This window comes from Megalobrama amblycephala, linkage group LG19, assembly GCF_018812025.1.
Source record: "Megalobrama amblycephala isolate DHTTF-2021 linkage group LG19, ASM1881202v1, whole genome shotgun sequence".
In the NCBI taxonomy this organism is placed as follows: Eukaryota; Metazoa; Chordata; class Actinopteri; order Cypriniformes; family Xenocyprididae; genus Megalobrama; species Megalobrama amblycephala.
In genome coordinates, this window is record NC_063062.1 from 31,647,884 (window position 1) to 31,673,973 (window position 26,090).

The 26,090-nt window shown below is 36.0% G+C and overlaps 1 protein-coding gene across 2 annotated transcripts in view; it reads right to left on the minus strand.

Moving 5' to 3' along the window:
* The window catches only part of bcl9l (bcl9 like), a 68,873-nt gene that overhangs the window by 9,862 nt on the left and 32,921 nt on the right, over positions 1–26,090 (minus strand). Inside the window, exons 2-4 of one of the 2 annotated variants that reach the window (XM_048169393.1) lie at positions 11,962–12,026; positions 7,933–8,337; positions 3,138–3,260 (exon numbers count right to left, since the gene is read on the minus strand). In XM_048169393.1, coding sequence (XP_048025350.1) covers positions 3,138–3,260; positions 7,933–8,248 — 439 coding nt within the window. In that variant the 5' untranslated portion in view covers positions 8,249–8,337; positions 11,962–12,026. Of the gene's footprint in view, positions 1–3,137; positions 3,264–7,932; positions 8,338–11,961; positions 12,027–26,090 lie in introns of both variants that reach the window. The other variant, XM_048169392.1, reaches the window with a different exon arrangement.

The window sequence follows — 26,090 nt, forward strand, 5'->3', positions numbered from 1 at the left end:
CAGGCCGATTTGACAAAAACGTAAACAACAGGCGGGATTTATCGCACGAACCAATCATATCCAATCATAGCGTGATGGAGGCACTGCCTCCTCTAATGTGTCTTTCCCCCATTCATTCTCAATTACCCCCCACTAAACCCACCGCATGCTTTGGGGGCTCTGCTTTATTTCTATGAGCTGAGGGGAGGCACAAGAGACTCCCCGCTGTAACTTCACCTGCGGGTGTCGCTGTTTGACAGTGTTTCTTTAGAAAAACGAGTGACTTTTACACTTTTTAATGTCAAATTTTGTAACATTTGGGATATATTTTTGTAATATTGATTATTTTCTCATCCCGTTTTTTTTGAGGAGGCACTGCCTCCCTTGCCTCCTCGGAGGAAACGCCCCTGGTCAGCACCATTGCTGAGTATTTTCTCCTTAAAACTGCAATGAAAAAAAGACAGTCTCAAACCCGCGGTTTGAAATCGCTGGTGTTTCTGCCGTCACAAACTACCGTGTAACCAATAACTTCAACGTGCTGGCGGGCTTTAGCATATCATTAACACCAAACTAGCAGGGGAGTCTCGAGAGAAGCTAGGTTATCCCGGTAAATTTTTCTGTTGATATGAAAAATTGTGTAGATTTAGCAATATGGCAGGTGTATGACGTATATATCGATGTTATGATGAACTATATGCCTTTCTTCACTGACGTTCTAAGTTGTTCAAAAGGATACTGATTTTTAGAAAACTCGCAAACTGGAACATGGTCTGTGTAACATTAGAAACACATTATTAGCTGTTTGATAACAAGCAAAAGGCTAATCATATTAATTACTGTTATGTGTCCGATGTTGTAAAGAGCGATTCCATTGTGCAGCGTTTACCTCAGAAAGCTGACCGAGTGGATCTCTGAGCTGGTGTGTGCAAGTGGAGGCGGGGCTAATTTGCATATTCATTGATCCACGTATATTAAAGGGTTAGTTCACCCAAAAATGAAAATTATGTCATTAATGACTCGCCCTCATGTCGTTCCAAACCCGTAAGACCTCCGTTCATCTTCGGAACACAGTTTAAGATAGTTTAGATTTAGTCCGAGAGCTTTCTGTCCCTCCATTGAAAATGTATGTACGGTAGACTGAAAGTCCAAAAAGGTAATAAAAACATCATCAAAGTAGTCCATGTGACATCAGTGGGTTAGTTAGAAGTTTTTGAAGCATCTAAAATACATTTTGGTCCAAAAATAACAAAAACTACGACTTTATTCAGCATTGTCTTCCGGGTCTGTTGTATATCCGCTTTCACTCCACAGTGACGCTGCTTCTTCTTTCCTGTTTTACGGCGGTTAGCATCCAGCTTATTGGTGCATTACCGCCCCCTTCTGCTCCGAACAGTGATGCGATTAGAACATCCGCGACATGCACACTTACGCACCATTTAAAAAAATATAGCAATACCAAATACAAATAATGTAGAATAGCTTGAATACAGCGTGTGTCTCCCTCAGACTGTAAACGAAGCTCCGGCGCACCAGATAACACGTCATCAGCGTCACTGTCCGGAGCAGAAGGGGGCGGTAATGCACCAATAAGCTGGATGCCAACCGCCGTAAAACAGGACAGAAGAAGAAAAAGCAGCGTCAATGCGGAGTCGTGAATGCGGATATACAACAGACCCGGAAGAGAAGACAATGCTGAATAAAGTTGTAGTTTTTGTTATTTTTGGACCAAAATGTATTTTAGATGCTTCAACAAATTCTAACTGACCCTCTGATGTCACATGGACTACTTTGATGATGTTTTTATTACCTTTCTGGACATGGACAGTCTACCGTACATACATTTTCAATGGAGGGACAGAAAGCTCTTGGACTAAATCTAAAATATCTTAAACTGTGTTCCGAAGATGAACGGAGGTCTTACGGGTTTGGAACGACATGAGGGTGAGTCATTAATGACATCATTTTCATTTTTGGGTGAACTAACCCTTTAAATGAGGCAAGGGTTTATAGTTACATGCAAGCTATTTTAAGGCATTATTATTATTTTTTTCATAGGGAAAAAACATTTAAATATGTCACTTTGACACACTTTGACAGTTTAAAAGGATACAATTATTGACTATAGGGGGACTTTAAGTAAAAAAAAAAAACGTTATCACTTTACATTAGGTGTCTTCAACTATGTACATAAATAATAATTTTAAAAAAACTGTTAGGTACAGTGTACTTATTGTGTTCATGTTATATTGCAAAACACTTTTGCTGGTGGGATACGGGTAAGGTTAGGGACAGGTTTGGTGGTATGGGTAGGTTTAAGGTGTAAAGGAAGGGTCAACAATGCAATTATAGATGTAATTACATGCATGTATTATTTAAATATTAGTACAATGTAAAACAACAATGTACACAATAAGTACATTGTATCAAATGATTAAAGGGTTAGTTCACCCAAAAATGAACTAACACAGTACATAGTAGTTAAAGACACTTAATATAAAGTGAGACCAATAACTTATATTAACTTATATTTGCAATGTTAATAACTGCAGAAACATGTCATCACAGTCTGTGAAAAGGGCCCATTTTTGTGCTAAATAAACAACATTGATTTCATTAATGTAATTGAGTTTTTTTTTTTTTTTTTTTCAAATTCTGAAATGTATATGTGAGCTGAATTACAAAATGTAGACGTTTTTCCCCACTGAATCAACAGGACTGCGTGTTTTTATGACAACGACGTCAACCAGACGTTTATGTAAACAGTCTACAGGAAGAAACATTCATTAAGGTTTATAAGACAGTGTTTATGTACAGGTAGAGCCTGGCAGTACTGTGTGTGTTTGTGTGTGTCTGTGTTTTTGTGACATATCAGGACACAAATTTGTATAATGACATGGGTATGACATATGTATTACAAGGAGAGGGTGACTTATGAGAACATTACCCCATGTCCACATTTTTCAAAAGGTTTATAAATCATACAGAATGAGTTTTTTTGAGAAAGTAAAAATGTGCACAGTTTCCTGTGATGGGTAGGGGTAGTGTAGGGTGATAGAAAATACAGTTTGTACAGTATAAAAACCATTACGCCTATGTAATGTCCCCACAATTCACAAAAACAAACGTGTGTGTGTGTGTGTGTGTGTGTGTGTACTCACGGTGTGTGGCAGAAAGCGGTTTCTCATCCTCTTCCTCAGTTTCGGCCCCTGAACACCATTCATCACCACTGTAAGGCTGCTTTCTCTCCAGCACACACCGGCGTTTGCTGCGCATCACGCCCTCTACTGGACACCATTGAGAAAAACACACAAGGCACAACAACGTAAACATGCTTCAAATCGATTACACGTTTATATGTGACAATACGGTTTCTATCCACACTACTATAAGCAAACACCCACAAACTGCCTCAAAAAAAGCACATTTAAAACTGATATTATTGTCACGTACTCCAGACACAGAGCACTCCAGAAATGTTTTGGCATTTAAGTGGTATGAGAGGACACAAGGCCTCCAAAGCCTTGAAACATCCCCTAACCTTGAATACCAGACGCGGCGAGGGAGAAAACAGGGGAGAGAGAGTGTGAAAACGAGAGGAAGAGAGCACACAGCGTTAGGTTGTGGTGTCCTCGGCCTGCGCATGCCGTGTTGGCGGCGGGCAGAGATAAAGAGCTGACCTTTTCTGCATCCTCTTTTGTTCCCAGCAGACATCAGTTTACGTAAATGAGTGAGTCAGCTCTCTCTCTCTCTCTCTCTCTCTCTGGTCTACTTTCTCTTTAATCATTGGTCCTTTCCAGGTGTGGCAGTCGAGTGGTCTGAAGTGGCTGACTTGCATTTCATTTGAATGTCTTTCTGTTTGCTTTTCTACCGGGTGAACAATATTTACTCAGAAAGAGAGAGGAAATTCTCCCTGACAAACAGCTGGATAGTGACAGAAAGGATCTCGCCACCACATTTCTGATCAGCTCCACTCTTTCTCCACAACCAAAGAGTATTATGTTTAAAACTATACTATAACTGAACTAAAACTAGAACCAAGCACTTCCTCATATTTTTATTAATAAATTCCATGACTTGACAATTTTAAATTATTTTAAGATATTTTAAAATATTAGTATTTATATTTTAAATGTTATTAAAATATTTAATATTATTTTAAAAATATCAAATTTATTAATACTATTTAAACATTTCAGTAAAATGACATTTTTTAATCAAAACACTAATTGAAATAAAAATAAATTTTCAAAACTATAAATTCTTTTTAAAATTATTTTAAGATATTCTAAAATATTATTTATATTCTGAATGTTATTAAAATATTTAATATTATTTAAAAATATCAAATATATATTTTTTCAAAACAATAAATTACTTTTGAAATTATTTTAAGATAATTTCAAATATTTTTTATTATTTATATTTTATATTTATATTATATTTATTTATATTTTAAATGTTATTACAATATTTAATATTATTTAAAAATATATCAAAAAACATTATTTTAAACATTTCAGCAAAATTACATTTTGTAATCAAAACACTAATTGAAATAAAATTTTCAAAACTATAAATTCTTTTTAAAATTATTTTAAGATATTTTAAAATATTATTTATATTCTGAAAGTTATTAAAATATTTAATATTATTTAAAAATATCAAATATATATATTTTCAAAACAATAAATTACTTTTGAAATTATTTTAAGATAATTTCAAATATTTGTATTATTTATATTTATATTATATTTATTTATATTTTAAATGTTATTACAATATTTAATATTATTTAAAAATATATCAAAAACATTATTTTAAACATTTCAGCAAAATTACATTTTGTAATCAAAACACACTGAAATAAAAATTTTTTTTTTTTTCAAACCTATAACCACATCTTCTACCTTCCATGCGGTTATAAAGCCAAACAGGTGTGTGTGTTTGTGTGAAAGCGTGAGAGTGTGTATTCACACACAAAGGCGCTTCAGTGCTATTACAGGAAGCTCAGATGACTCAGTTTCTCAAAATCACACTATTGCCCCGTTATTTCCCCTGATCGCTCGCTCTAATACACACACAACATACACAAAGCACTGGGCAAATGGAAATAAAATAAGAATCGCACAATGAACCAAACAAAAAGAAACTGCACACACACACACACAGTGAAAAGAAAAACACGCCTCCGCAGTCCAGGAAGAGAAGACCTGTTATTGCTTTTTATATTGGGCAGAAGCTGTTTGGGTGATTCTTACGAGACCTGTCAGGAACATGCTTTGCTCGTATTCCCCACCCCATGCTTTACACATTCTCACCACCTCTAATTCTCAGTCTCGTTCGCTTTCACACATTTAAATCTACCGCGCCGTCAGGTTTATGCGCTGTCGGCCTAGACAATGCCAAAGAGCTCAAAGAGATCTTTGATATGAGTGACATGTGGCATAAAAACCGGTTAACAAGGAATGACAATGCACAACATTTTAGCGGTAGTGGCATTCATAAGTGTTACTAGGGCAACCAGAAGTAGACACAGAGTAGCGTCCAATCAGTACAGCAACTGCTGACATGCAGCGAGTCATTGGTGAATTTTCATTTTGGTGAATGATTCCTTTCATGATGGTCCTGGTGAAGCAGTTACACTTTTTTATATTTATTAATTTATTTTGGGATATTGTAAACCATTATTTAATAATGGTTTACAATTTATTTAATTAACCATTATTTTATTTAATTAACCTTTTTTTTTTTAAATAATTTAAATATATAATGCATTTTTATTTTTGCAAAAATAAAATGTAATGTAGACCTACTGATGAAAAGTGCAATCACTAATTTTCATTATTTTCATTTTTTATTATTTAACAAAAACAAAAAAACAGATTTTTTTTCAATAGAATGTGTGGCCAATTAATTGGTGATCAATTGTATTTTATTTTATTATTTTATCTTATTTGCATAACTGTAAAAAACTGTAAAAAAAATTAAAATTGTAGTATTTTTGTACTGCCTTTTTTATGTTTTTAATAAAAAAAATGTACTGTACATTTTTAGTCTAATTCAACAAAAATAACTGAAGTAATTAAAATGTAATGAGAATCACCATTAAGTATAATGTGGTGATTAATTACAGTAAGTATAAGTATTAAGTGTAAGTAAGTATAATTACAGAACACCCCCCCACCCCCCACCCCACACACACACAAAAACAACAACAACAACAACAACAACAAAAAACCACCCAGACTTTCTAACGTCCCTGTGAACCGAAAGTTGCAAACAAGTTTTCTCTAGTGTTTTGACGTTTTTCCAAGTGAAACAGAATATTGAATAGAGGGCAGGGTTTTACTTTAGCACTCCTCCTCTCCATCTCTCTCTCATAGCAGACTAACGGTTGGAGGGGAGTGGTTTAAGCGTCTTCAACTGACGTCATCAGAGAAGGAACGCCATTGCAGACCGGAAGTAACTTTTCAGATTTTGATTTAAGATTACCACGACAAACTTTTTTTTTTTTTCTGTATTAACTTGCACAAATTAATTGTTCACCACAAGAGTAGTAATATGCGCTAACAAAGTAAGGACGACTTTAAAGTAATGACAATTTAAGGGGAAACTGTGCTTAATTGTCTTGAAAATAATATCACAATGAAAAAAAAAAAAAACATCTCAATCTTAAAATTGTCTTTGGCAAAATATAATTTTGTATTTTCTGCTTTCGCTTTGGTGTGAAACATGTTTTTGGCAGAATCACCAAACCACATAAGGGAACTGTGTATGTGTGTGTGTGTGTTAGTGTGTGTTGACATTCAGGAACTTGTTGCATAGAGTCTCCCTCCCCCTCAGTCTCTCCACCCCGCTCTATTCTACTTCCTGTCTGTGTGCAGTGTCTTTCTCTTCCCCCGCTTAATTAGTGAGTGACACACAACAGGACGACCAACAGGAAAACACAAGCACTTGTGCGCACACGTATTGCGCGCTGTTTCAGGAGCATAACATCTGACATGATACACACATATAAGCATACACACACACACACACACACACACACACACACACACACACACACACACACACACACACACACACACACACACACACGTGTGCTCAGAAAGGTCAGGACATTTTGGGGTAGCAGAAAACAGGCAGTTTCATCTTTACTGTGTTTCCAGTTAAAAGGGGAATTCCAGAAGTGTGGCCTTTTTAGGTTGTTTGATCGAGAGATACATATAAATGAGTAAAATGAATACGTGTAGTGTTGAATTTAGTCGCGCACGGTCTGTTGAGTATCACATGCGCATGAATGTGTGTTTGCATTATGCTAGTCTCCCATAGCCTGACTTTTAATTATGGACATAAATATGGTCAACTTTACAGCATATTCTGACCATTTAGAGACAGAACCATCAACTTAGACAGGAAAAGATTCTCTAAACAAAGCACAATGTTCAAACTTTTTAATCCCAAGTGTGAGAGATCAGCTTCCTAAAATAGGAAGCTGTGTGAAAATAGTAAGCATAATATTATAATGATTTTATAGTAATGTAATATTTTCAAGACAATTAAGCACAGTTTCCCCTTGTCATTATTTTAGAAAGTCTGGGCGTTGTACTTTTGGGTTTCTGTAATTCACATTATACTTCAATGGTGATTCTCATTACATTTTAATTATTGTAATACAATTATTTTTGTTGAATTAGAGTAAAAATGCACTGAACATTTGTTAATTAAAATCATTACACGGGTGCCAAATCCAGTGATTAGTTCTTTATTTCTCAGGTGACTCAGAAAACTAACAGATATTACGTAAATAGTAAAGCTAGTCAGTCAGATTGGTCTGATGTTTTTGAGAAACCTCATGCCATTTTGTGTGCAGTATGCATCAGACAGTCAGTCAACGGACTGTGGGCGGCCCGTGGACATTCGGTCTAAGGATGCGAGTAGCATTACGCCTACCTTTGGCATCTGGCTCCAAAACAGGGGTGAGTGACTCTCTTTGGTCTCCTGTGTCCATGGAGACGCTCCTTTCCCTCTTTGCCTTGGTCTTCATCATCCCACCAATGCCACCACCTGATTGGTTGAGGCTCTTCAGTCCAGGGTTGCCAGGAGAAATCTGGTTGGATTTGACTCCATGGCTCCCAGACCCACTGCCCTTTGACCCTTGGTTGCCAGCAGGTCCTTGCTGCTGTGCTTGGTTTACATTGGGGAGCTGTGATTGGGACCCGCTTGTCACTTGCTTACCATGATTGGATAGTTTATTTTCAGAGTGCATTTGATTGGCCGGTGATGGAGAGGAAGCTGAGGGGGTTGGGTTGCAGCAATATGTTGTGTCTGTCTGTCAGTGAGACTGCAAACAGACAGCTAAAGAGAGAGAGAGAGAAAGATGAAAGAGTGTGAGAGTTTGTCTTATAAATTTCCAGTAATAACATACAGTAAATTTCACCCACTTCATCTCCAATGCTGGAATAACAGTTATCATTAAAGAGTGTTAAACTCATGTGAAGTCACTATTGTGCATAAAGCTGTTATTTTTTAAAATGGATATATTACGATTGTAGCTCATCCAACCAGACTTCAGAGTCTGAACTATTTATTTTATAATATTAGTTTTATTAGTATTTTGTTTTCAATTCAAGAGTTACAAAATGTGAAGCTGCTTTTGCACCGATCTCTTTGTTTATGTTCATCAACTTTTGAATACAATGAGAAAATAAAAGTATTTAACTTGCTGAGATATTCAATACAACGCATTACTAATTAAATGATTATTTAATATAAAAAGAATAATAATAATTATTATAATAAGGGCTTGACATTAACTTTTTTGCTCATCAGCCACTGTGGCTAGTGGTTTTCCAAAGTTTCCACAATTTTGACATCGATACCAAGGGGAAAAACTGCCTTATAAATATTTTTAATATTATCTCATAATTTGGCAGCAGGTATATTAGGCTGCTGTCACTTTAAGACCTGATGCAAGGACCCATTATACTGTTACACATTAGGGCTGGGACAATACATTGATTCGCGATTCGCGATACAATTATCCTGCGTCGATTCTGATATTTTCCAAATGAATCGCGAATCGATTCTGAGCTAAGTTTTTAACAGCAGATGGCACTACGTGCTTTAGAAACGTACTCTGCCTGCTTCCAATTCTTTTACACACACCACTTGAACCTAAAATAATCATTCATAAAGTTCGAAAAGGTTGAAGCGAATTACAAGGGTGTTTGCAGTGGGCTGTGTTTACATTAATCTCAAGTCATAAAAGTATTCTGAGCCGAGGTGCAAGTATATTTAACCACTTACATGACTCAGCTGAACGCACAAGCGCTGTCCAGCACTCTTCTTCGTGAGCATTTGAGTGTGTGGTTAAAAACTACCTAAGAGCGCCATCTGCTGTTAAAAACTAAGCTAAGAATCGTTTCGAGAGAGAATCGCGATGCATTCAGAATATATCAGAATCGATCCAGATTAATTGTATTGCGAATCGATGTATTGTCCCAGCCCTATTACACACCGTTTTCTTTCTCAACTGTTTACGATCACTTAGTGACTGTGTTTACATGAATACTCGCCAAGACTGGAATTTTGATATTATTTTGTGTGTATTTGAGTGTTTACGCGCAATAAGCAGCGAAAAAAACTCAACTCAATTTCGTATTGGGAGGCAGTTGGTTGTGAGAACACCATCTGTGAACAACAAATGAGTAAAATTATGCGCAATACGCAGAAATAAAGCCCTGTAACACCAACAATATTCATCCGGAGCAAATGAAACGAGTGAGTGAGGGGAGGCGGGTTTGTGTGTCAACTCGCTGTCGGAGAGATGTGAGAGCGAGAAAGCGCAAATAGTATTGTGTATCTATTCTATGGAAAATAAGTATTGGAAGCGTTTCAAATATTTCAGTATCAATATGTACTGAAAAATAGAACGTTTTGACAACACTAAACTGCAAAAGTTTATTATTTCAGATGCATTTAAAAGACTACAAATGAAAAATGTGCATTATACAGTGGCAAGAAAAAGTATGTGAACCAGTTGCAGAATCTGTGAAAATGTGAATAATTTTAATAAAACAAGAGAGATCATACAAAATGCATGTTATTTTTTGTTTAGTACTGTCCTGAGTAAGATATTTTACATAAAATATGTTTGCATTTAGTTCACAAGACAAAACAATAGCTGAATTTATTAAAATAACCCCATTCATAAGTATGTGAACCATTGGTTCTTAATACTGTATGTGGTTACCTGGATGATCTACGACTGTTTTATTGTTTTGTGATGGTTATTCATGAGTCCCTTGTTTGTTCTGAGCACTTACACTGAGCTCTGTTCTTCAGAAAAATCCTCCAGGTCTTGCAGAAATTTCAGTTTTCAAGCATTTTTGCATATTTGAACCCTTTCCAGCAGTGACTGTATGATTTTGAGATTCATCTTTTCACACTGAGGACAATTGAGGGACTCAAACTCAACTATTAAAAAAGGTTCAAACATTCACTGATGCTCCAGAAGGAAACACAATGCATTAAGAGCCAGGGGGTGAAAACTTTTGAATTCAAATATCAAGGTAAATTGTATTTAATTTGTCTTCCGGGAAACATGCAAGTATCTTCTGTTGCTTCAGAAGGGCAGTACTAAATGAAAAACAATGATATTTAAACAAAATAAGAAAAATTGTGACATCTTCATTCCTGTTCAAAAGTTTTCACCCCCCAACTCTTAATGCATCGTGTTTCATTCTGGAGCATCAGTGAATGTTTGAACCTTTTTTAATAGTTGTGTTTGAGTCCCTCAATTGTCCTCAGTGTGAAAAGACGGCTCTCAAAATCATACAGTCACTGCTGGAAAGGGTTCAAATATGCAAAAATGCTTGAAAACTGAAATTTCTGCAAGACCTGGAGGATTTTTCTGAAGAACAGAGCTCAGTTTAACTGTTCAGAACAAACAAGGGACTCATGAACAACCATCACAAAACAATAAAACAGTCAAATGGTTCACATACTTATGAATGGGGTTATTTTAATAAATTCAACTATTGTTTTGTCTTGTGAACTAAATGTAAACATCTTTTATGTAAAATATCTTACTCAGGACAGTATTGAATAAAAAATCCATCTAAAAAAATCCCTCTTATTTTATTAAAATTATTCACATTTTTACAGATTCTGCAAGTGGTTCACATACTTTTTCTTGCCACTGTATATAAAATTCAACCTGCCAAAATGGCTATTAGGAGTGACTGCGTTACACGCCGCTGCTGAAATCCACCCGCATTTGGCAGGTTGGCGGGTGTTAATGTCAAGCCCTGATAATAATAATACATATTAAAATTATTAACATTTTTTGTTCAATGTCATACCAAATAACTAGATTGTGATATATAACATGATATAAAATTACTTACAGCCATACCTTGTACCTGTAACTTTCATGGAAACAATCTGAGGAAGGTTTATGTATCACTAAACAAGTTCTCAACATGTCTATTCATTTCAGATATCTCTTCATTTGTCCTTCATTCTGCACCAAAACACACTTAATGCTTCAACAGGATTCAAAGGTCATTGCCAACAACACAATGCACCTCACAAGAGAGATGATACAACTCAATAATTGTTCACTATTTTTATACAGCCATAAAATGACTCATTACTCATAACTAAAACCATGTTGGTTACACGAATAAACCATACATTCACAGAATAAGGAAACAGTAAGTAAATTATATGCATTAATAAATTATATTAAGGGAATGCAATTTGAAAGTATATATATATATATATATATATATATATATATATGACAGAGAGAGAGAGAGAGAGAGAGAGTTGTGACACCGCATGAGGAAGTCACAGAGTATAGGACTCTGTTTATTATAATGAAAATGATCTAATTTTGTTCATGTTTAGTGCAGACACAATGTCAGGACATTGATGGCAGGTTTGCAGAAGATGCTGCTGGTTTGATTTACGCACCTCACTGGGATGAAGGTCCAACAATCAAGTGCATTCTGACGTCTTCTCACTGCACACACACTGATCTGTAACACACACACAAACAAGAGAGATTTAATTATGCTTTAATTGAATTCAATTATGATCTATTATCGCACAGAAACATAAAAAGGAAATAATGAGCCATTTTAGCATACTGACTGGAGAGAAATGAAAACCTTTGTAGAGGTGTAACCGTCCCTTTAAGAAGGGGGTTGTAAATGATGTTTGGACACCCTGATGCCCAGAAGTGAGTTTCTTGTTTAATTTGCTCCACCCACAGTGAGCAGAAACCACAAAAACTCCCCACCTTCAATAATAATACCCAGATTGTCTCATTTTTCAACAAACTATTCTTATTTTCACTCTTTCTCGCTTTTTCTCATTTCCTACTCCCTTTCTTTGCAAATGCAGAAAATATTAGACACCTTGTGAGAACTAAAATAGAGCGATATTTACTTCTTTCATTAAATTCACATCTACTTATAAAATTGTCATATTTACATAGATCCTAAATATCCAAAAGGTCATCTATATGCTGGTTTACTCTGAAAAGGTGACTAAATGAACCCTTAGTATATATACCCTTTTAAAATGTACAGTCTATCACTTCTGGAAATGGACTGATGACTCATCTTGCACTCAGGGGCATGTCCATTTTTGTCCAATCAAAGGCTCTCTAGTCTAGAATGAGAATGTCCTTCCCTCTAATGCCACCAAAGTCCCTTTAAGACAAGTCATTTCACTCGGCGGCCATCTTTGAAACGCCTCTTGGGCATGCAAGTGCAGCTCCGATCTCTTTGAATGGGGAAACAGCAAATTCTCCAAAGCTCTTTGCCAAGCTTTCAATTAAATTTCATATTTGAAATCACCAATGCAATATGACAACAACTGTCTCATAAATTTTGTTTCAAAATGCTCAACTCGTGACAAAAAAAATGTCATTTTTCAGGCTGGATCAAGCTAATGCGCATGCGCAGTCCTAAATGTGCATCTCGTGTCTCATTTCGGAGGCGCGCATCTGACTGTTTCTATAGGAACCGGAGCTTCTAACGGCCGCTGCAGTGACGTGATGACTCTACCAATGGCCGATTGCACGTTGCACTTTTTTTCCCATTCAAAACAATTCCAGTGACGCATCTTGTGTTATTCTATAGTCTTTGATGCTACTTACAAATGACTAGCAAAAGCAAAGAGCCACCAAAGCAAAAGGCAATTTAAAAAATGCATCAAGACATGAAAAGAAAAACTACATTTCATGGGCTCTATAAAGTTGCCATGAATTAATTTTTTTTTTCTTACAGAATGTTGCAGTGCTTATTATAAACAATTTATCCATGCACATCTTTTTTTTTTAATTCATATGCCCTCGTAATCTTTAATCAATAAAAAAAAAAAGTATCTGTTCTCTTCATGACGGGCTATACAGTACAGTCCAAAAGTTCGGAACCACTAAGATTTTTAATGTTTTTAAAAGAAGTTTCGTCTGCTCACCAAGGCTACATTTATTTAATTAAAAATACAGTAAAAACAGTAATATTGTGAAATATTATTACAATTTAAAATAACTGTGTACTATTTAAATATATTTGACAAAGTAATTTATTCCTGTGATGCAAAGCTGAATTTTCAGCATCGTTACTCCAGTCTTCAGTGTCACATGATCCTTCAGAAATCACTCTAATATGCTGATTTGCTGCTCAATAAACATTTATGATTATTTTCAATGTTGAAAACAGTTGTGTACTTTTTTTTTCAGGATTCCTTGATGAATAGAAAGTTCAAAAGAACAGCATTTATCTGAAATACAAAGCTTCTGTAGCATTATACACTACCGTTCAAAAGTTTGGGGTCAGTAAGAATTTTTATTTTTATTTTTTTGAAAAGAAATGAAAGAAATGAATAATTTTATTCAGCAAGGATGCATTAAATCAATCAAAAGTGGCAGTAAAGACATTTATAATGTTACAAAAGATTAGATTTTGTTCTTTTGAACTTTCTATTCATCAAATAATCCTGAAAAAAAAATATTGTACACAAATATTTTGTACAATTGTACACATTAAATGTTTCTTGAGCAGCAGATCAGCATATTAGAATGATTTCTGAAGGATCATGTGACACTGAAGACTGGAGTAACGATGCTGAAAATTCAGCTTTGCCATCACAGGAATAAATTACTTTGTGAAATATATTCAAATAGAAAACAGTTATTTTAAATTGTAATAATATTTCACAATATTGCTGTTTTTTACTGTATTTTTAATTAAATAAATGTAGCCTTGGTGAGCAGACGAAACTTCTTTAAAAACATTAAAAATCTTAGTGGTTCCAAACTTTTGGACTGTACTGTATATCTTCTATTGACTGCAAACTTCCATTCAGACCTGCCTCCATTTAGTTATCAACACCCAACTTCCTACAATCTAATCAATTACTAAAGGACGAAATTAAATCCCGCTCTACATTTTTCTCAATCCAGAAGCCGTTTTACATGGATATATGTCACAATAGTAAAGAAAACACTATCACAATTCCGACTTTAAGATATATTTACAAACTGAGATTCTATCAGTGGAAAAATAGGAGTTGAAACAAACTGACCACATTCTTCTGACGACCCAGAAGAGTTACTTTCAGCCAGGGCTGAAATGTGTGAAGTATTGGGTTTCTCTCATGTGAATGAAGAGAAAATACATACAATCCTAGAAGCCACCTGCCTGTGTCCATAACCTGCAGACCTCTCCTGCGTGTGTGTGTGTGTGTGTTTTGAGGGAGTTCCCATGCGGTTGCTGCAGGTCTGTCATGTAGAACATGTAGTAGAGGCATGCGGTACATGTGATACATACAGGTCTGAACAGGACACCCTGACACCCTATTGAACAAAACACATCAGCGTTCATGCAAATGATCAAATGAAATATGCCTTTTTTTTTCAGATTCTAAAAGCTACTTGCGATAAAAAAACAAACAGAAAAAAAAACAGTGCTTGTTAGTAGATCTGCACAATTTGGCCAACATTTTGTGATATAAATAAGGCTAAATAAATAATAATAATATATATATATATATATATATATATATATATATATATATATATATATATATATATATATATATATATATTACACACACACACACACTTCAGTGGGGTACAACAGGTTGAATGTCCAAATTGCAGTTTAAATGCAGCTTCAAAGGGCTCTACACGATCCCAGCCGAGGAATAGAATAAGGGTCTTATCTAGCGAAACAATGTCATTTTCTAAAAAAAAAAAAAAAAACAAAAACAAAAAAAGTATATACTTTTTAGGGGTGTAACGATACATCGATATGGATCGATGCATCGATCAAACGTCTAACGATACAATGCATCGATGCCACATTTATAATATCGATATGAGGTACCTTTATTTTGACACCCTCCACAACCTCACGTAACGTCTGCATTTCCGCCAAAGCGCGCATTTTCGTTTTCTCACCATACAGTCTGCCTGTGTGTCAGATTGTGAATGCGATGGAGCAACAAAGCGGTTGTAGCAGCGAAAAGACAGATGCAGAAAAGTTTGTGCCTGCTGTAGGATGCAAATCATGGGTTTGGAAACATGTTGTATTTCTGAAAAATGAAAAATTATTTGTAAACTTTGCCAGTTCAGTTGAAATACTCGGGAAATACTACAAACGATGTTTACTATAAATACTATTTTTATTTATTTTAAAAAAACTGTAATTTTGTTTTTTTGTTGTTGTAAATGTCCCAATTGGGATAGAGGGTGTGTAATAATAATAATAAAAAAAAGAGATTAATAAAAAAGTTCATGTTATCAATTTTGGTTGTGATTGTGAGGTAATAAAAATATGACTCGTTGTATAAACCTGGCACATAATATCTAAATATCGATAAATCGATCGATATAGCCCTGAATCGAATCATAATCATATCGTGGAATTTTTTGAGGTATCGGCAAATATCGTATCACTGGCTGACAGAATCGATATCTTATCGTATCGTGATGACCTGTCCGATTTACACCCCTAATACTTTTTAACTACAAATGCTTGTCTTGCACTGCTCTGTGATGTGCCATGCATGACGTAATCACATTGGAAAGGTCACGCATGACGCAGACGGAAGTACTGAGCAAGTGTCTACAAAGTGAACATGCAAAGACTAAGCCAAACGCCCTTTACAAAAAAGGTAAAACAACGATGTCGGACGATTTTAAAGTTGGAGGAGACAATGAGATGAGTTTTTCGGCCTATGTCACGCATGACCTTTCCAACATGACTACGTAATGCGCTGCATCGCAGAGCTAGTGCAAAATGAGCATTTGTGGTTAAAAAGTATTTATTTATTTATTTTTTTGAAAATGACCAATCGTTTTGCTAGATAAGACCCTTACTCCTTGGCTGTGATTGTGTAGAGCTGTTTGAAGCTGCACTGAAACTGCAAATTGGACCTTCAACCCGTTGAACCCCACTGAAGTCCACTATATGGAGAAAAATCCTGGAATGTTTTCCTCAAAAACCTTAATTTGTTTTCGACTGAAGAAAAAAAGACAAACATCTTGGATGACATGGGGGTGAGTAAATTATCAGGTGAACTAATCCTTTAAAGCAACCTAAACTCAGAGCAGATGCAGAGATGGAGTTTGTGTGGAGCAGCATTTACTGTGAACCGAGCCACTCTGAGATGCTGAACACACCGGCGGATCATGTATAAAAGAACACAGCGCTGCACTACACTTTGAAACACATCAGAGCGCATATACAGTATTTATTTAATTAAATCATAGCCGTTGTGATTTGAAGACATACCGCAATTTCTGTATATTTTTATTGATTCTGCAGCCCTAAAAGCTAGTATTTTAAATTTTACTGAAAGGGTTAGTTCACCCAAAAATGAAATTTCTGTCATTAACTCCCTGAGGTCTGAAAACGCGCCGGCGCGTTTTGCAGGATTTTTTTCACATTGAAGCAAAACAGACTTAAAATACTCTGTCATTTCTTGTCATAGAGACATAAGTAATATATCAATTGAAACTATAGAATGTCTTCTTTTATTTGTGTACACTCAGAGTAAAAACACAACGTTGTGCTTTTTGTAAAATAAAGAAAACTAACATGATGCGTGATCTCTCGTCTCCCTCTGAACGAAGTCCAATCTGATAGTTCTCAGAAAATGAACTGTAACTTATGAATACTAATGACAAAAAAAAAAAAAAAAAATGACACTTGCGTCTAAAGAAACGTTGAAATGTCAGGTTTTAAATCGTGCAAGTCAAATCGAAAACAAACATTCTGTGTTTATGTAATCTGTATGAAAAGAGAGCCATGTCAGAAGTCTGTGATTCAGCTCATTATCCGCTAATGCGGCCACGCCCACGGAGCCAGCGCTATTCAGACGCAAATTCAGAGGCAATACATGCATTCATCGTCTCAATCGTGTATTTATTGTCTTGAAAAGTGTTTATTTGGATGTTAAAGCAATGGTTAGCGATCTCTAGAAGACATGCCGTTAGTTCCTAGTTCATTTTCTTCTTTATATGAATTTGTGGCCTAAAGGTGTACAGAGAGCGCCCTCCGGCTGCAAGTATGAATTAAAAATACCATTCCTGAAATGTCCTCTTCTTCTTTGGAATAATTTGTGGACTAAAGGTGTACAGAGAGCGCCCTCCGGCTGCAAGTATGAATTGAAAAAACAGTATCCAGCACTCATAGTGATGACAATAAATATTACTTCTCAGTATAGACAATTGACATAAATATATAAGAATCCATCAATATTTCTCCAAATGTGCATGCTTTTAAGCTAAAAGCATATATGAAATGCCATAGAGGTAACATAATTGTTCAGACACTTTGCATCACAGAAATACATTTTATTTTAAAGAATATAATAGAATACCATTATTTTAAATTGTAATAATATTTCACAGTATTGCTGTTTATGATGAGCTGAGATATTATTACAGAGGGGGTTTTTTTCACAGCCTACCTGACTGAAAGGCCTCATTAATATGCAAGTCATTTCAGGTCATTATTATGTGGTTCTTTTGTCTTCTCAGGTGTAAATGGCCCATTATTCATGCAGATTCACACCTCCACGCATACTGTGTTTCTTGACAAAAAGTGTCTTACAAAAACTAAATCAATATATTGTTTTATATGAAGGAGTAGGCAGCATAATTTTTACATAATTCTGAAGCAAAAACTCTAGTCTACAACCTCCAATACCCAAAAGTCTTGTGAACACAGATTTAATATACTTTTTTTGGCCTTATTTCAGTGACTTAAGTTTTTTGTTTTTTCAATAACCACGCATAAACATTATTCCTTCAAAAATACAAACATGTACATACATGTTCCTCACATATTATTGTAGCCTAGTTTGTGCTGAATACAGTGTAATGACACTTTTGTCATTTATAGGTTTATGAACAACTGAAAAAAGCACACATGTCAGGGCATGTCAAAACTTCTCCAAGCCCCAAATCAGCCTCAGACTCCAGAGGGTTAATTACTTCCAGTACCTGGAAGCGCTGTACGTAAACAACATAATACAGAAGAGAAGATATTGTTGAATAAAGTCATTATTTTTGTTTTGTTTTTGCTCACAAAAAGTATTCTCGTTCCTTCATAAAATTAAGGTTGAACCACGGCAGTGACGTCGACAATGTCTTTAGTACCTTTCTGGACCTTGAAACGGTCATATACCTCTCGGACTTCATCAAAAATATCTTAATTTGTGTTCTGAAGATGAGCAAAGGTCTTACAGGTGTGGAACGACATGAGGGTGAGTAATTAATGACAGAATTTTCATTTTTGTGCGAACTAACCCTTTAAAACCAAAATTCTAATATTTACTCATAAATAGGCGGTACATATTACACACACAGGCACACAAACACTTCCAGTCAGATGTAGAGTGTGTCAGTGACGTTAACGGGGTCCCACACATATTTCCATCCCAGAGGCATTCAACCTCAAATTGACCTCAAAAACAAAAGAAACATTATCGGTCCCTCTCTCACCCCCTCACTAGCACACCTCTGCCCCTCTCGCTGCCTCCATCACACTCTCCGTCTCTTCAACGGGAAACTTTCTTTTTCCACTTACTGCTGTTCACAAACACCCTCTCCTTCCTCCATCGAGAGTTATTTGCACCCTTTCTTCCTCTCGGTCTCAAATAATGCACCCCCCCCCCCCCTCTTTCTCTTTAAAGTGAGGCGTGTCATTTCTGAGCCACAGCGGCACCAAATGGATATGCAAAAATAGTTAGATTTCAACATTTTCTGAAGATGTGAGTGGCGTTTGCCAGTGCAAAACTGAAACAATAACATTGTTTATTTGAAGCGTGCGCCACTTTAAATGCTAAAGCTCTTTAAAGTCAGCTGGATTCTGATTGGTTGTCAATGTTTTTATCATTTATCAGCCGGTAAAAATCGTTCTGAAAGTGATTCCAATGATAGTGTTGTTATAGTTGTGGTGTAGACTTCATTATCTCCAAAGAATTAGAATGATTACTAAACCTTGATAGCAATACAGTAGTGTGAATGGGCCTTTAGCCAGGTTTTTGCTATGCGATTACTAAGGTATTCTGAGTGTTTTTTTACACATATTGATGCTGTTGCTGAGATTTTTACACTTGTGTTGTTGTTAGGGTTGTCTGAATGGTTTTTATGCATTGTTGCGTGGTTGCTACAGTGTTTTAAACTGTTTTTATGCATTGTTGTGAGGTTACTAAGGTGTTTGAAATAGTTTTATGTATTGTTGTGATGTTGCTAAGGTGTTCTGAGTATTTTTACACATTGTTGTGTGGTTGCTCTGGCCAGTTCTATATTACTGTATTTATGTTTGCTGTACAACTTATTCGTCAGTTTCTTGTTATATTTCAAATAATTACATTAATCAAACAAACAAACAGATAATCCCACCCCAAATACAGTCACTGTTTATATATTTTTCACAGGAATTAACCTGAAATGGCTTACTAATAGTCACTGCTGCACATAAACTGTAAAACAGGTAATAAGTCTCCTTTAAAAAATAATAAAAATTCACACTTTACCATTAAATTGACGTTTCAGATGAGTTACCTCACACACAACCTGCTGGACACCAATTAGTCATTAACCAAAACACACACAGTGTTCGTTACTCATTAACTCCTAGAGGAAATTCTCTCATGATAATGTATCGCAACACCCTTTGTGCTCATCTTCTCGAGTGGACAGGTCATGTTGACTGCACTAACTAGAATCATTAGCTTTAGTGACTGACCGATATGTTTTTTTAATGGCTGATGCCAATGCCAGTGTCTAGAGAGAAAGGTGGCATGATTATACATAGTCCCAAGTGAAATGGAAGTACTTTTTACCTATACTTTAAAAGAATATACTTAAGTGCAATGATTTCAGACACTTAATTACATGTTGTGCAATTAAATTAAACTGTATTTTGTTTAAAATTTATATTAGACGCAATTAGCTGAACTTTAGAGATCTAGTGTTTTGATCCACTTACTGTAAGTAGTCAGTTTAAAATGTATTAAATTTAAATGTAATATCAAATAATACACTATAGCTAAAATTATAATAAAGAACTTTAAATTTGCTTTAGTATGTTAGTCAGCACGAGATTATTAAAACAATGTTTGAAAATGTACTTTCAATTTGACGACATTATTACAAAGTGCAGAAGTGTACTTAAAGTCCCCCTGAAATCAAAATTTAAGTTTTGCAGCTTTCAGTATTAATTTGTAATCCTTAAGGTTATGAATAAGCTTGCGTGTTCCAAAACAATGATAAAATTTGCATTTAGGAGATATAAGCATTTAAAACTAACAGTCTCTCACTTCCGCTAAAATGGATCACGGATTTACATGACATCGCACTTCAGCTTCTCATCAAATCTTCTGTCCAATCAAATGCTCTCTAGAATCTGAAGTCCCGCCCCCTCCTACACTATAAACAGACGCTGAAGCTGCGGCTGAAATCGGTCATTTGTTCACACATTTACTAGTTTCTACATTGTGAATGGCACATAGTGCACTATATAGAAAATAGGGAATGATTCAGACAGTGTAAATATGCTTTCCATTGACACAAACGTTTGTCACATGAACCGCCGCAGCGCAAGCACAGTCTGCTCTGGCCCAGAGACACAAGAGCACAGACCGGATCATATGCGCGAGTCAGCACAGACCACAAAACGTATTGGACCCATTTAAATTCTGCACAGAATGCTTTATTTTAAAGTGATATAGAGGAGATTAGGAGGAGAAACGATTAGAAATTAAAAGGAAACCAAAGCTTTACCGAGCTCAGCGGCTCTGGCCGAGCTGTGACATAAATGAAACGCTATTGGCTATTTTTTTAAAAAGGGAGGGGCTGTTTGATCCCGCCCTGTCTTCCTGTTTCAGTTGAAATTACGTCAACACGTTGAATAATGCTTCGCGTTCCAAGACACTTCAGTGGGCCTTTAAGTGTGTTTATAGAAACAGTCATGAAAGTACAATCTTTTTAATTGGCATTTTCTTTCAGAATTATTATATTATCTGCAAGTAAAGTTTAAAAAAAAAATGTAAATACTACATGTGCACATTTAATACACTTTAGAACACTTTTTTGACATGGGGAAGGACTGTCAATCAACTAAAATATTAATATAAAAATATAAACAGAGACTTTCAAAAACACTGCAGACCCCATTTTAGTTTGAAAGCGGCGTTTCAGTGTAAACGGACCAAAACGGAGACTTTTGAAAACAAAGACTGCAATTCAGTCTCCATATTATTGTTTACACAGTCGTCAAGGATACGCAGAGCGATTATGGGCTTTGTTGTAATTTTTAGCAGTCACTGTGCAGTTGAACACAGCATTTTTTTAATACTGCAGCTACCTACATGCGCAAGAGGCAACTGTTTACACTTGTACGCATATGCCCAGTGTGCATGAACAGTCATGTGACATGCATTTTCGGCCGCGTAGTATAGATGGAGATAGTTTCTGAAACGCTGTTGAAATGGCAGTGTAGATGAGGATCGTTTTCATTTTAAAATGCACTAGTGTAAATGGGAGCTGTTTACACAACACCATTTTCAACTAAAATGGTCACTGTCGTTTTTTTACACGACAGTGGCGTTTTAGGAACCTGAAAACGCAAACTTTTGAAAACAGGTTTCAAAGTGCAAGTAATACCTTTATTGTCTCTGTGTAAACTATAAAAATGCAAATTTGTGAAAAAGGTGACATCATGCTCCTGCGGATTATGTGTTCAGTCAACAGGCGAGTATTGTTTCTTTACAAAGTGACATCGCCAACTACTGGCCTGGCAGCATAATACAGCATTTTTAGTCATTTTAACATGGATCGTTTTGACAATGGTGTCGTCTGTACGCGAAAAATGCAAAGGAAAACTTTTCCGTTTTTAGCACATGAGCTGCCCAAAAAGGTAAATAATGTAATTTATTACTCACCCTCATGCCGTTCCACACCCGTAAGGCCTTCGTTAATCTTTGGAACGCAAATTAAGATATTTTTGTTGAAATCCGATGGCTCCGTGAGGCCTGCAAAGCCAGCAATGACATTTCCTCTCTCAAGATCCATTAATGTACTAAAAACATATTTAAATCCGTTCATGCGAGTACAGTGTTTCAATATTAATATTATAAAGAGACGAGAATATTTTTGGTACACCAAAAAAAAACAAACTAACGACTTATTTAGTGATGGCTGATTTCAAAACACTGCTTCAGTAAGCTTCAGAGCGTTATGAATCAGTGTGTCGAATCAGCGGTTCGGAGCGCCAAAGTCACATGATTTCAGCAGTTTGGCGGTTTGACACGCGATCCGAATCATGATTCGACACACTGATTCATAACACTCCAAAGCTTCCTGAAGCAGTGTTTTGAAATCGGCCATAACTAAATAAGTCGTTATTTAGTTTTTTTGGCGCACCAAAAATATTCTCGTCGCTTTATAATATTAATATTAAACCACTGTACTCACATGAACTGATTTAAATATGTTTTTAGTACATTAATGGATCTTGAGATAGGAAATGTCATTGCTCCCTATGCAGGCCTCACGGAGCCATCAGATTTCAACAAAAATATCTCAATTTGTGTTCCGAAGATTAACAAAGGTCTTACGGGTGTGGAACGGCATGAGGGTGAGTAATAAGTGACATTATTTTCATTTTTGGGTGAACTAACCCTTTAATTTGCTTCCTGTTCTTAAAACATTAAAGATCCCATCAAAACAAAGTATTGATGACTTTTGTACAATCAAATGCTCTCTAAAACAAGAATGTCCCTCCTCTGATACCACCTGTGACAGCAACTATCTAAAAAAAAGTGGGCCCTTTGATATGTCCCACCCAAACTTCCTGTTTAGAAAGTTTAGTTACATTTGTCATAGTTTGTGTGCATTAAACCAGAAAGTCTTTAAAGCAGCAATTACACCAGTGTGTCTGAATAACTGTCTTAGAGGAACGCAAATGCACACCTCTTAGGCCAATGAACTGTTTGTGCGAAAGAGAAAGAGATTAGAGAGAAAGCGAGAGCGAGTAAGAAACAGAGAGAGGAGAGAAAGTGAGACGTGGGAGAGAGCAGAAGAAAGACAGACAGAAAAACAGAGAACATCTTAAGAGAATGACCCAGAGAACCCTGTGAAAAGCGTGATTTTTTTTTTTCAACCGTTTCTTCTCAAAACTCAGCTATTACTGCTTGCCACTTTGATCCCATTTACACAGTCCAGGACAAAACAGAAAGAGGCTGATATGGAAAAAAACAAGAACTCAAATGGGAGTTTGTCTCTTGCAAATGGCATTTGAATTGAGAACATGAAACTGACATCAGCCAAAGAAACTTTCCAGAGATTCAAGTTTTGTTTGACAGAAACAAAATGAATATCTGAGATGATTGGAGGAGGGGGGGTTTGGAACACATGTTTGATGCTCACAAAAGAGAGGCGTGCTGATGTCATGAGGGGACCACCAGCATTTAAAGCTCAGGTTGCACATGACAGATTCAGAATGGACATTCCCAAGTGTTTGTTTCTGTGTGTGTATGTGTGCGTGTGTGTACTGAGAAAAATTTGTACATTACACAACTAGCAATCCCCATCAGATGTGTGTGTGTGTGTCTACAATTTCTCCCATCTGCTCTACAAATGGGTAAATATTCAGCCAAATAACAGCAAAAACAAAGTGCAGGGAAATGTATGGCCATGAAGGGCAAGGGCAGAGTTTGCTACTTTGAAAGTGTAGCTTGCCAAGCTACTCATAATTTAAAATAGTTAAACTACAGTTAAGGGCCATTCACACCAAGAATGAGATCTATATATTTTTTAAAATTATTCTAATTCTGTGAGAACATACCACAGCTATAACGATAACGATACGTTTATTAAATAAAAACTAAAGATTTTTCATTGTTAAAGGGATAGTTCACCCAAAAATGAAAATTCTGTCATCATTTACTCACCCTCAACCAGACAGTTGAAGGTAGCCATTGACTTCCTATAGTACTTTTTTCCCTACTACGGAAGTCAATGGCTACCTTCAACTGTCTGGTTACCAACATTCTTTAAAGTATCTTCTTTTGTGTTCAACAGAAGAAAGAAACAACATAAGGGTGAGTAAGTGATTTTCATTTTGGGGTGAACTATCCCTTTAAAAACAAATGTCAAAACTCGTCTTGTGTTTTATATAATTGTGTTAGCTAACAGGAATGCTACATATACTCAAAATCAAAGATCTCAAAAGTATGTGTGCCAACACCAATGTGTTGGTGTTTATTTTTCAAAGTCATTAATAAAGACTAAATAAAGTTACTTGTAAAATTATGTGTAGGTACTTCTATGAACTCAAATGAGTGATCATTACATTATATGAAATAGATGACAAACTATGCGATCCAAATAATGAACCAGAATGAATCAGACTTTGCAACACTATGTGACAGACAGTGACACTTTCTGGGACAACATGATTCTTTGATTATTGGCAGTTTACTGGAACGCAACACATGTGTGACAGAAAAAAAGGTAAAAGCTACAATTCGCTATTATTCGCTGTTTGTACAATTGCGGTGCAACCATTGAAGACATGCAATACAAAAATGTTTTTCTATTTATTTAACAATTTGTGTCTGTGTGTGTGGGTGTGGGTGTGTGTAGCGGCGCTGTAGCATAACCTTGTTTCCACCGCAGAATAAAAAATTAAAATAAGGTAATTGTATCTCAATTCTGACTTTTTTTCCTCACAATTCCAAGTTTTTATCTCACAATTCTGAGAAAAAAAGTCAGAATTGTGATATATGAAGTCACAATTACCTTTTAAATTCCTTCCACATCAGCGAAAGAATGCATATGTTAAAGAACCGTTACATGAAAAAGAAAAAAACTCATTTGAAACTAGCAGAAACCAACCCCAACACTCTTATCCATGTAGTTTTGAAATCTAGGAGCAAGTCTCCAACAGACAAGTACACACACACACACACACACACACACACAACTTACACTGTTGCACATTTTTAGCATGCTGAGGTATATTTATAGCTCCAAATGCCCAAAGGAGAGCAGGAGAAAAGTAATAGGAAAATTCTAGGCCCTCTCCTAAGACACACACACACACCTCTCGCCCTCTCTTATACTTGCGTAAACACATAAATCTCTCACACACATGCACACAGAGCCGTACTGTAGGCAATACAGGGTCAATACTGTGACCAAAGTGTGTGACAGAGGAGTTAAACGTTAACAACACACACACAGACACACACACAGGGAACGCTTTATGACATTGGCCCCAGCTTAACAAACTACATTTGAGCGCGGCGCCAGTGGAAATGTGGGGAGGGGAGAAAGAGGAAAGAGAGAGAGAGAGAGAGAGAGAGAGAGAGAGAGAGAGAGAGAGATGAAGAATGAAAGGGTCTGATGGCCTTCTCTGTCCCAGCCTGTCCACTTAGACTTAGTCTCTCTGGCAGACGAAATTGTTTGTTTCCAAAACAACAAGCTCTTTGACTTTTGCAACTTAACTTCGTCAATGTTGCTGCCAGATTTAATTCAGATGAGAAAATGGTGCGAGATGAGAGCTGTTCTC